Here is an 11,970-nt window from a genome sequence, read left to right as displayed (position 1 = left end):
AAGTCAACATGTTTTTGAAAGAAGGAAATTCTCAGAAAAAAAACATACAAGAGTTTTACTTCATCATTTAAACAGTTTGAGCCATAAGTTGTAAACTATAAAAAAAAAATTAAATACTTCTCTATAAAAGCTAATATTTACCAATATTCACTTTCTTTGATTTTAAATAGATTATATACATATGAAATATTTAACAGCACAATACAAAACGCATTAGCTAATACATTTCCTCTTGGATTTCCATCGATAGGTAGTGCGATTGTCTAAACTTCCAGATATTGCATTAGAAACTTTTTTTTTGAGTAAATGAAATAGTGTGTGTATGAGTGCAGATTCCTCGGCACTTGAATGCCGTAAGGTTTTCATAATGTCACCAGAGCATTCCTGCCAAAACACTTTCACAATGGTAAATACTGTAGAAAAACTCCAGTTCTTTCTAATTACAAATCGTTCTTATTTAGAAAACATGATATAATATAGTTGTTTGACATATGACTTCTTTCTGAGAAATTACTAAGGTATAGACATCAGATAGAGACCGATACATACACACAAATATATAATTTTTTACATTTTTTTTTTTTTTGTCTCTTCTAATTGCAGCTTCTGCGCAGACCTTGCTTGCAGTTACAAAGTATTATGTGTGGCAGTTAACTGGAAACATCCCTATAAAAACAGGGCTCCCAGCGACAGCTGTGTGGGAGGCAATGGTAGAAATTTGGAAACCGAACCAGTCAAGGGGTACAGAAGCTACTGTACGGTCCTCGGTTTTGAATTCGGGGGTTATTGAGTTTGTCAAAGGGGGCCGCTGTGTTAAAACCAGTTGAATCAAAACAGTATACACTGAAGAACAGATGAGTTAATGGTGAAAGTCACTAATGCGTACCAACGAGATTTTCAAACACTATTAATAATGTGAACCCTATCAGGTTTTTCAGGTGATGTACACCAGTATACTTGAGCTGTACAATACATGCATGATGCATGCAAGCTTGGATGTAATTAGTATACATCTAGACCTGAGGTGCCCAAATTCAGGTTCTGGACAGTCATCGCAGTCCAAGTTTCGTAGGTGAAATTAAGTAGTTAACTAGATTAGGGTGAAAGTGGAGGTTGAGTTGTTTGCTGAAACAACCAAACCAATTTAGTACCTAAAGCACCTAATCCTTTAATATTATCTTCTTATACCGCTCATGGCCCTCTCGGATCCCCTGGTTTTATGAGATCCGCTGCCTACAACACTGCACAGTGCACACACTGCTCTCTCTGAGACTGTGAGATTTACTCAGGGTGCCTCCGAACATCTTGTAGACTCCGTGCCCGGCCATGTACAAGATGTTATAGCTGCAAGAGGCTTGCAAAAGCGTACAAGTGATGATACAGCCTGTGACATCGTATGCGGTTCTTATCACTTCGGCAGGACGTTCAGTTCTTTTTCTGAGCTGAAGCTGATCGAGGTCGTGTCCTTCCTGCTGTCCTTGGACATGCCCTCGGTGGGGGAGGACGACGTGGTGCCTTCCTCCCAGGTCCTCAGGGGGCAGATCCTGGCAGCCGCGCCGGGGAAGTGGGCGTGCGTTGGCCGGCCGGCCGTCACCGTGAAGCAGCTGTCCGCTCCGGAGCCACGCGGCGGTCGCACCTGCTTGCAGAAGGAGCCGCAGAGCAGGGCCAGGAACTCCCTGCGGACACTGCGGTGCATGTAGCCGTAGATGTAGGGGTGGATGCAGCACTGGAAAAAGAACAAGACGAGGGCCAGGGAGACGATCCATGGCGGGACGGGGGCGCTAGAGCTGATGGAGAGTGTGCCGAGGACGCTGTAAGGGCCCATGCTGAAGATGTAAGAAGACATGATGACAAAGACCACTTTGGCCGCTTTGCAGTGGTAGTGGAAGCGTCTGTGGCGCACCCTGATGGGGTAGACGGAGCCCTCCGGGGGCGGCGGCTGCTGCTGCTGCTGCTGCTCCTCTTGGCACTGGTGGTTATCTGCAGTGCTGTGGTTGTGCTTGGCAGCTTGCACCGGGTGAACTAGGTTGTTCTGCCTCCTGGCAGCCCTGAACACCATCCAGTAGCAGCCCAGCATGATGCAGACGGGCACCCAGAAGGAGAACACGGCCACCAGGGCGGAGTAGGAGTAGCTGGAGGACCAGATGAGCGTGCAGGAGTGGTGGCGCCTGTCGAAGTCGATGACCCCCCAGCCGTAGAGCGGCGGGGTGCTCTGCAGGACGCTCAGGACCCAGGTGCAGGCGATCAGGTTGGTCCCCCGGCGAGGGGTCATCCTGGCCGGGTAGGAGAGCGGGTGGATGATGGCCAGGTACCTGTCGACAGACACCACGATGATGGTGTTGACCCCAGCGAAAGCGAACAAGTGCATGAGGACCACCAGGGCCTGGCACAGCCGGCGGTCCAGGGGCCACACGTCGGGCACGGTGGCGACGATCGCAAAGGGCATCACCAGGACGGTCTGGAAGAGGTCCGCAGTCAGCAGGTTGAGCACGAAGCGGTTGGCCACGTGCAGGAGCTGGGGCTTGCGCTGGAACACCAGAAGCACCACCACGTTCCCGAAGAGGGAGGTGCAGACGATGAGGGAGAGCAGGGCCATCTTCACCACGCTGTTCACCAAGGAGGAGGACAGAGAGGCCGCGCCGCCCGCATCCCAGCGGCTCGGAGTGGAATTGTAACCACGGGGGGAATCGAAAAAGCTGGGCATTGTATAGTTGAACGAATAAATAAATACAACGCATAGAATTACAAAATAAAGAAAAGAAGCTAAATTATACAAATAAATATAACTGAAGTAAATCCCACATTCATCATTCGTAATGTGTGTTTTCTTTTTAAATCTTCATCCAGCAACCTGTCACAAAAGAAAGAAAAAAACGTAGGTTTGTACACATGTGCAGACAATGTACACATGTGCAGACAATGTATGCAGTTGAAAGAATATAAATAATACACTCAATCGATACATGTACTTTTAACTATACCCTCACTGTTACAGGACTATAGGCGATAGTATAACGTGAAACTGCAATACGGAATTCGGCAGTACATACATTCATTATTAAGGATAGGTGTTCAGAAAGCATGCACATCTGGATGTGCCGATCTAGTCAACGCTGTGCGCCATCCCTGAAACGAGCTCTCTTGTTATTGTCAGTCAGAGTGTGGGCTTTGATTTGGAACCTGTGTACAAGCCTCTGATGTGTGTGTGTGTGTGTGTGTGTGTGCTGACAGTAAAGAATACACCATGCATATCATTTTTTAAATGTAGACATACTGTCAATATACATGGCTTTACTCTGGATGCCATGCCGGACAACGCTGAATCACACACCCTTGTTTTATTAGCTGTATCGTTTTTATATAAACTCTACTATTATCGATTAACAGCACGGTGTTCCACATTTAGGACTGCAATAAGAAAATTACATTTTAATCCACGGGGGTTTAAAAAGGATTCATTATTCAATTTCCCAAATGGGATTAAATCAGCCGCACATATATAACAAACACATATATGCATGTTTGTAACTGATAATAATGTAATCTTACCTCCTGCCGGTGGATTTGTTTTTATGGGTGGCATCCTGCTTTGTTGTGAGTTTGATGCTGATGGTGCCGTGATCGAATCTCTTCACTCCGCCAAACCTCTGCACTCTCCCGCTGGCGGCGCGCTGCTGTGGTTAGAGCACAGGGCTCCCATTTTAGTCGCCGGCGCTGGAGTGCTGCTCGTCAACATCAATCCCGATTCCTGTCAGCATATTTACTGTCATTCAAAATATGTTACTTCTTTTTATTAGACAACCTCAGGATGCAGCACACAGGTGCGTGCGTTTGGGCTATCTCGTCTGAAAACGGCACGGTCTCTTCTCTGGGTACAATCCCCCCTTCCAAGTGGCTTCGGTTATCTCTGGAGAACAGCAGCATCTGTGTCTTTAAACAACGGGAGCGTACCATCGGAGACCCAGAGGTTTATATGGGCTTGTTCCGGAGGATGCTATTTTAAGACACAGCACTCAAAAAGAGCTATCTTTAAACAGAGGAATCCTGAATTCGTAACCCGTGTTTTCAATTTGCACCAATAACATGGAAACGACAAATGTAATAAAATTAGATTGAGACTGTCGTGCACGCACCCCGTTATACATTACATCATGCTTAATTAGCCCTAATTATTGCTCACACTTGGCTATACACAGCATCGTAGACGTATTGTGCGTAGTGGATATAGCCTTGTGATTTTTGTGGAGTTTGCTAACACCTGCGTTTTTAATCTTCTTGCGTAACAGCTGAGTTACTCGTGTCTGATTCGTGTGAACCGGCTGCTAATGTCCAGGCTCAGCTGTACGCAACATATTCCGCTTAGCGATAAGGGATATACAATACACACAAAGCTATAAGAAAAACTATACACAGACCGCACACACGCTGTCCAGGGTGCTTGTAGGAATACACACACTGACTGTATTGGCCGGGCTCCTGTAGACCAACTGTCCCAAAATAGACTACTCTAAACTGGGCACTGGCTGGTCCAGACCTGGTCTTTGTTCTTGCTAGTTAATAATTGCATTGCCCCGATATAAACCTGGTCCAGGATGATACATCCCCACTCTACAGATTCCTAATTAGTTACCATAGTTTTATTTGTGATTTTTCTGTAAAGATTGTGATCCACTGTACATATTCCTACATGCATTTGTACAGCTGGATCTGTAAATGCAGTGCTATAGAGGGGGTTTGCTTTCAGATTGACTGGCCTCTTCAGTTTATAATGCATTGATTCGTCATCATGTTCCTCACTTTGTTTCTGTGATGTACTTACAGCAGCAGCAGCAGCTGTGTGTTCTGAACTACACTGGAAACATGACCAGAGGCCAGGCTGAGCATAATCCTGGTCTGGAGGGTCCGGAGCGCTCCGTATCCTTGTTCCTTCTCTGCCCTGAATTACTTTATTCTGTTCAGGTCTTTTTCATTCAATTATTTAATGATAGCTATAAAACCCGGAGGATTACGGTCTCGTGGATCGGATTTGTGCACTCGTGTCCTATAGGAATGGGGGCCAAATTTGCTTCATCCAGTCCTGATCTTTGTTCCAACCCTGTTCTAAATTGTTTAATTGGTAAGCAGTTTGAGGCTAGTCACCTTTGTCTGGTATTTTTATTTTCCCTGCTAGAAAAGAATCACTCAGTACCATCGTAGCTGTTAAGAAGTGCTCATGCTGTCTTTTATTGAATATGTACAGGACTAATTAACTGAAGCTTCTGGTGGCGTGTTTGTTTAGTGTGTGATGCAATAGGACCCGAGTACCCCCTGCTCAATGTTTAAGTCGAGAATTAAAACCAGATTAAACACGTTTTATAAAATAAAAAAAAATGAACTCATGAAAACACTAAAGAAATAAAACGAGACAATCCGAACCCTTTCCGATCATCAGGGATAAATCACGTGATCACTCGTTAGGCGAAGCAAACAGATTTTGATCTCTGCAGTGACCAAACTTGAACACAAGAGGGAGACATAGCTCTTTGTAGTTTCTGGTCTTTTTTTCCTAACCCACCAGAAGTGTCAGGGGGGTCGAAATCAAGACGACACACGACATGGCCGTGAGATAAGCGTCGCGCGTTTTGTCCGAGCTGTGCTTCGACTTTTGGTTGAACAACATTACATTTGGTGCAACACTACACTCTCCATTTGAGGGGACTTGTTTCAGTGTTGCACAGGGCTGAGAGATCTGTTGAAGACAGAGGTGGCCAGAATTGGTCCTTTTATTATTATTTATTTCTTAGCAGACGCCCTTATCCAGGGCGACTTACAATTGTTACAACATATCACATTATTTTTACATACAATTACCCATTTATACAGCTGGAGCAATCTAGGTAAAGTACCTTGCTCAAGGGTACAGCAGCAGTGTTCCCTACCAGGGATTGAACCCACAACCCTCCTGTCAAGAGTCCAGAGCCCTAACCACTACTCCACACTGCTGCCCTGTAGTGGTTCTTCCACTCCTGGTCTTTGTTCCAACCCTGTTCTAACTTGTTTAATTGAACCCTGAAGTACTTCATTATAGCACTGTACCTGGTAAACCTGGAGTGGAATAGCCCTCCAGGACCGGGATTGAAGCCCCCAGGTTTAAGAGGACAGATCTCTTCCCTGCCCTAATAAACTGACGGGTGGGATGAGGAGCCCCTGTATTCTGGGTGGCGTGACTCAGTGGATCTCTCCTACAGAAGCTGCTCCGATGAAGAGACACAGGGAGAAGCGTGCCCCGGGCGCTGCCATGACCTGCAGCTGTGACTCTTAATTAATCACGGCGAGACGCACACCTGAATCACAGGGCTGCTTATTTTCATTAGAGAACAGCATACTGTCCTGGCAGGGTACAAGTGAACACCCCAGAATAGCTCAAGAACTGAGGGGGGTGCTGACAATGCCAAACACAGTAAAGTGTCTGGACCCTGATGGGACGCAGATGTTTATTCCTTCTTGGAAAGGGTAACTCTTCATAAGAAAGGCACCAGCTCTACAGACAGAGCTGGCATTAACACGTTTATATTGGTTAGTTTACTGTGGCACCATTGCACAGTAAAGCATAAAGCACAGTGAAGTTACGTGAGCATGGTAGGATCATTCTTTTAATTACACCTGTAAATTATGTCCACTTTTGCACATCTCCGTTATTATCGCATGGTATATTATGATGTTTAAACGATATCCCAGTTCGGGCCCTGGGTGCACAAATAGGGTCATAAGAGGATGAGTTGAATATATAAAGTGACTATATAAAGTTGAAAAGTATTTTACAATAATGTGCTTCTTTAGACTATATAGTATTTGCATCCAGAATTAAAATCTGATTAAACACCTTCTTTTATTTGAAATTGAACCCAAAAGCGCTAAAGAAATGCAACAAAACAGGCAGAAGCTTTATAAATGAGCCCTCCTTTATAAAAAATAAATTGAAATGTTATTTGGGAGTGAATTGGTTTTCTAAGAAGTGAGTGTGGGAGGCGAGGCCTCTCAAATCTCCTGCTATACGATGTAATGCGGATTAGCAGGGCACTCAAGCTTGTGATGACAGCAAGGAAATCTCCAAAAGGAGATAGTCACGTTTGCGTGGCTTGCTTACACCTTGTCTTGCTGCACGAGAAACACATTTTTGTTTTCCTTGACACTAATGAGAGGAACAAACTGCAATTAGCACAGCCTGTTTAAGGGAAGACAGCCCCTAATTAGCCCTCATCATCAGATTGAGATTGTGGGGGCCGAGACAAGCGATACGGCACTGCTCGGGTGAGGGAGCCATGGTGGTGCTCCGGAAAAACACAGCTTTTCAAAGAGGGCGTGCTGCTGCTGCCACGCTCAGTGGCAGGACACTCACTTGACCTCGAAGGGCAAACGGGAGCTCCTTTTACTTTGTCACCTCTTAATTGCTTCCCTTATTATACTTTTCAACCAGTTAATTGCTGCACTGGATAAAGAGAGCGCTTTTTAGGGGGAAAGGAATTGTCGCATCGTGAGAGGAGAGAGCCAGGGAGGAAGAGAAAGATGTGGATAGTTAATGTGTGTTTGTGTGAGAGAGAGACACTGTGTGTGTGTGTGTGTGTGTGAGAGAGAGACACTGTGTGTGTGTGTGTGTGTGAGAGAGAGACACTGTGTGTGTGTGTGTGTGTGAGAGAGAGAGACACTGTGTGTGTGTGTGTGTGTGTGAGAGACACTGTATGTGTGTGTGTGTGTGTGTGAGAGAGACACTGTGTGTGTGTGTGAGAGAGAGACACTGTGTGTGTGTGTGTGTGTGTGAGAGACACTGTGTGTGTGTGTGAGAGAGAGACACTGTGTGTGTGTGTGTGTGTGTGTGTGTGTGTGAGAGAGAGAGACACTGTGTGTGTGTGAGTGTGTGTGTGTTTGTGAGGGGGTGCATAGGAGCGCATAGATGTGCATGCTTGTACTTCACCATCCGACAGAAAAGCTGAAAACCCATACCATGTGGTTGTCATGATATTACCAGTGGAAAACCATGAACAGACCACAGCATTGCCAAAGATGTTTTGTGTACTGACCTGGTACAATAATACTGCAATGAATTATAACTGTGCCACTGTATTACCACTGTGGTGCCACTCCTTGTGCCATTGCATTGCCCCTGTAGTGCCACTGTCTGTGTGCATTGCCACTGAAGACAATTCTATAGGGCCACTATAATTGTGATTGAATCCAGGCCTGGGTTTCAGCAGAGAGAACACTACAGTATGGGTGTCCGAATGCAAGACATGAAGACATGTTAGATTATTTTGGTGTAACGTGTGTAAGAAACAATTGAGTTGAATTTCATCCCCTTTTTTCATTCATTGGGGCACAATCAGCATTTTGCACACTGATAACAGAGAGCTGTATTCATAAAGCATTATCCGGCCTGTAAATGCACAAAGGAATTGCACTGGAGTTCATTCTGCTTGGGCCAGCTCCTTGATGAGGGTCCCCTGATCTGTGCTGCAGCCAGACTGCAGTCTTCCTCAGGAGGGCTGTGGGACTGTGTGGGATTGAGCAGCCCTTTGGAGAAGCAGCCAGCCCTCACTGGTTAAGCAGGGCAGGGATCAAACCCTTGACCTGACCAGATACCATAATGCCTGAGCATCAGCACTCCTTTAAACTATCCCAGGAAACAGCATGCAGATAGCACCAACTGAGCTTCACCATCAGAGTCCAGCCTGTTGACAAGTGTTGTTGTTACAGGAGCAAAGTTTGGAGTTTGAAAGAGTGGATCTATTTTCTTTTTTTTTTTTCCTTTTTCTTTCTTTTTGTTTTTAACACACCGATGCTTGTCTTGAAAAGGGCACTTCTCCTGCTTGTACAATAGCGTTGGTTTCAGATCCCCAAACAGTTTTTAAGTAATTACTTCTGTTTTTCCTTTGGCTGCTGTGGTGGTTATTTCTGCTACACTTGGCACCCATTGTCACTGTCCGTGCTTAACATTCATAGAAGTGGTCTGGGCTGACAAAGGAGAGAAGTGCCCGATTGATGATCACACTCAATCAGGAACAGAGAATTTCAAAGTGCTTGTATAGCCCCTTTCAGGAGATTAACTTGGTGTAAGGACTACCTGCCACAGACACATTCGGCGCATTCATGGATGCCGCACAAAGACTTTTTAGTTGAAGTACAGCTGCATGAAAGCCAGAGCTGAATAGGATAATGGACACAAAAGACAACAAACTTCAAGTGTAGAAAAATAAAGTGTCTTCTTAGATGTAAGCCCCATTCAGGGGAGGCTGATTCCCCCCATCGACCTCTCACTGAGGATCCTCAGAGCAGCCACTGAGCACCGGCGCCTCATTCATGCAAGACAGGCAGAGAGCAAGACAGGCAGCACAGAGCAGGCACCAGAATAGAACAAAGTGCACTTTAATTAAATCTTTCTAGCTGACAAACTTCCCTGAAAATACACATCATAAGACCAATCAGCAGCCGCCTCTGGCATGCTAGGTGGCCTCACTTGATTGCAAAACATGCTTTGGGCTTCTTGTTGTGACTGGTGCAGGAACAGCAAACAGGAGCTGAGACTATCAGACACGCAAACCTTTCAAAATGTTCCGTCTGCCATTCACAGGGCCCTCAGCGGGGGTCTGCAGACTCACCTACCCACCTTGCACACAGCAGCGGGCATGGTGCCAGTGTGTTAACTGGTTGGACCCTACCACAGGCAAGCTGTGAGCAAACGCCATTGTCAATCTGCATTAAATCAAGGAGCAAAAGCATGACAAACACCATAATCATTAACCGCAAAAACAAGGGCCACAAAGAATCTAATTTTAAAAAAGATGTTTTCTAATGCTAGAAGTTGTCTGTCATAAACCAGAGATGCGGACAGACATTTGTAATGACCATGGCAATAGGTGGAGATCCAGCCAGAGAGATTCTTCTCTCAAACCATTACAACCAAGCTACGCAGCCCCTCAGCTTAAACCGCTAGGCCACACTAACTCCCAGTCCAGTCCATGCCACACTGCCTCCCTACCAGCCCCTCTGCTTTAACCATTAGGCCACACTTCCTCCAAGGCGCAGCCCTGCAACCACAAGACCAGAGTGTCTACCAAGATTTAAAAAATAATAATTAAAACACAAAGAAAGCCCAGTTGAATTGCAGAGCCCCATTAGACACACTCACAGAGAGGGGAGGGGCTGCCGGACCCCCTTTAATTCCCATCAAAGGCTGACAGCCCATCACTCCCAATGAACTTGTCTCTCTTGTCCCGAGCTCGCAAACTGTTGCTGCACTTGAACTTGGGTGCAAACCAGATAAAGGAGAGGGGTCAGCCATTAAGCAGGTGGCCACACGCTACCCTGAGCACGAGCAAAGAAGGGAGCGGGGCAATTTCCTGTGAGCCCCAGCCTCTTCTCCAGGCTTCCTGAGCTCAGCGTGAGCGGTTAGTGGCACAGGAAGAGGGGATGCTGGCTCTCAATGGGATCCCTATTGCTGCAGCCGCCCCCTATTTATCTCCTCCTTTGTGTTCACGGCACACACCTGCCTTTTAGTCTTTAGGAAGATTAGTTATCTGCACAGCCCAGCTGAGGTGTCACATGCTGCTTTGTGTGTGTATGTGTGTGCGTGTATTTCACTGTATCTGTGTGTGTGCATGTCTGCATTGCTGCATGTCTGCATGTTTAGACATACAGAGACATATTTTCATATTAACTCCTATTTTTTGAAAATACAAAATCCCGTGCTAGTGGTACTTAAATTCCAAATCAAAACACAACAACAAGAAGAACATGAGATTGCGGAAGATGCCTTCAATTGCACGACAGATTTGTTTGGTTCTAGTGTTGTTAATGTTAAAGTGAACAGGTCTCCTTTCAGAAAACAGGAGCTCACTAAAGACCTCGGTATACAGAGAATTCAAAACCGCAAACAGCTCTATACCCAGGGAGAATCACTGCTCAGAGGCCTCCCATCAGGAGCACTCAGCTGACCCAGTCTAGCCTGTTCATCTGATCAGATCGGACCGGATCCGGTCAGAGCGGAGGACTGCAGCACCCCGGGATGCGAGTTCAAGAGCCAGCACACTTAGTATCCGGTCAAGATGAGTAACTGGGGAAGCAAACCTCTTCAAATGGAAAGGACCGCTGTCAGCTGAGAGAAATGATAGCCTGAGTGATATTTTGATTGCAAACAGCAAACGTTTTTGCACATAATGAAAGTATTGTAAAGCACAGGGGGGAATCAAGGCAAAGCATAGGAAAAACAAGCTAAAGCAAACGTTAAGTTCCTCCTGCAAGACAGACAAGTGACTGATACCTCAGGAAGCATTACAATTTGCAGGAACAGCTGTAACACGTTTTTGTTTTTTTTGGTGTATTGTTAAATTGAGGTGGCCAAACAATCAATGAACTCATACTGTGCCTGCTTTTCCAATAAGAGTTATTAACAAGTAACGTTTCGGAGGAAATGTACGAGTTTATGTCATTCTTTAGGGCTTTGTGTTGAGAAAAAAAACAAAAAAACAACGTGTTGCAGTTCTTGTAGCTGCCAGCAGATGTCAGACTGCGCTGTCTTTTTGCAGTCTGGAGCCTGTGCTGCCCAGGGAGCTGCACTCCTCTGAAACGGAGTGACAGCTTCCCCAGGAAGCTTGGGTGACATTTGCTTCACTTAATGACACTCACTAATGAATCATTAGCGATCCCAGAGGTATGCCTGTTAGAGAAGCTTTGCTGTGCCTTTTCTCAGCAGGGGCGCTCAGCCATGGCACGGTTATGTACACACATTTCAGGCTGTCTAATATCAGGCTGACATGTCTTAATGTGCTCAGGGTTTTTTTTTTTTCCTCTTAACCCTCCTCAATAAACCAAGTTGCGTCGTCAACTCTAAGCAACTTAGAGTTTGTCACAACAACTTAAAATGTTACCAAATAGGAAGCATGAAGCAGAAGAGGGATCCAGGGAATGGTGAGTATTTACACTGCAGGATTCAAATAG

General features: G+C 45.7%; 1 protein-coding gene across 1 annotated transcript; it reads right to left on the bottom strand.

Annotated features, from left to right (window-relative positions):
• Window positions 1–68: 68 nt before the first annotated feature.
• Window positions 69–4,160, bottom strand: LOC117412154 (probable G-protein coupled receptor 101). Its single transcript, XM_034020166.3, has 2 exons — window positions 3,550–4,160; window positions 69–2,851 (listed from the first exon to the last, which is right to left on the bottom strand). Exon 2 carries the CDS (start codon window positions 2,702–2,704, stop codon window positions 1,409–1,411), a length of 1,296 nt encoding a protein of 431 aa, XP_033876057.3. The 5' UTR covers window positions 2,705–2,851; window positions 3,550–4,160; the 3' UTR covers window positions 69–1,408.
• Between the last annotated feature and the right edge of the window lie 7,810 nt (window positions 4,161–11,970).

This window comes from Acipenser ruthenus, chromosome 16 (assembly GCF_902713425.1).
Source record: "Acipenser ruthenus chromosome 16, fAciRut3.2 maternal haplotype, whole genome shotgun sequence".
Classification (NCBI taxonomy): Eukaryota; Metazoa; Chordata; class Actinopteri; order Acipenseriformes; family Acipenseridae; genus Acipenser; species Acipenser ruthenus.
This window is presented reverse-complemented; position numbering and strand designations above follow the sequence as displayed.

Excerpts from the sequence above, each read along its gene's own strand:
- LOC117412154 (XM_034020166.3), bottom strand. The coding sequence starts at position 2,704 with ATGCCCAGCTTTTTCGATTCCCCCCGTGGTTACAATTCCACTCCGAGC.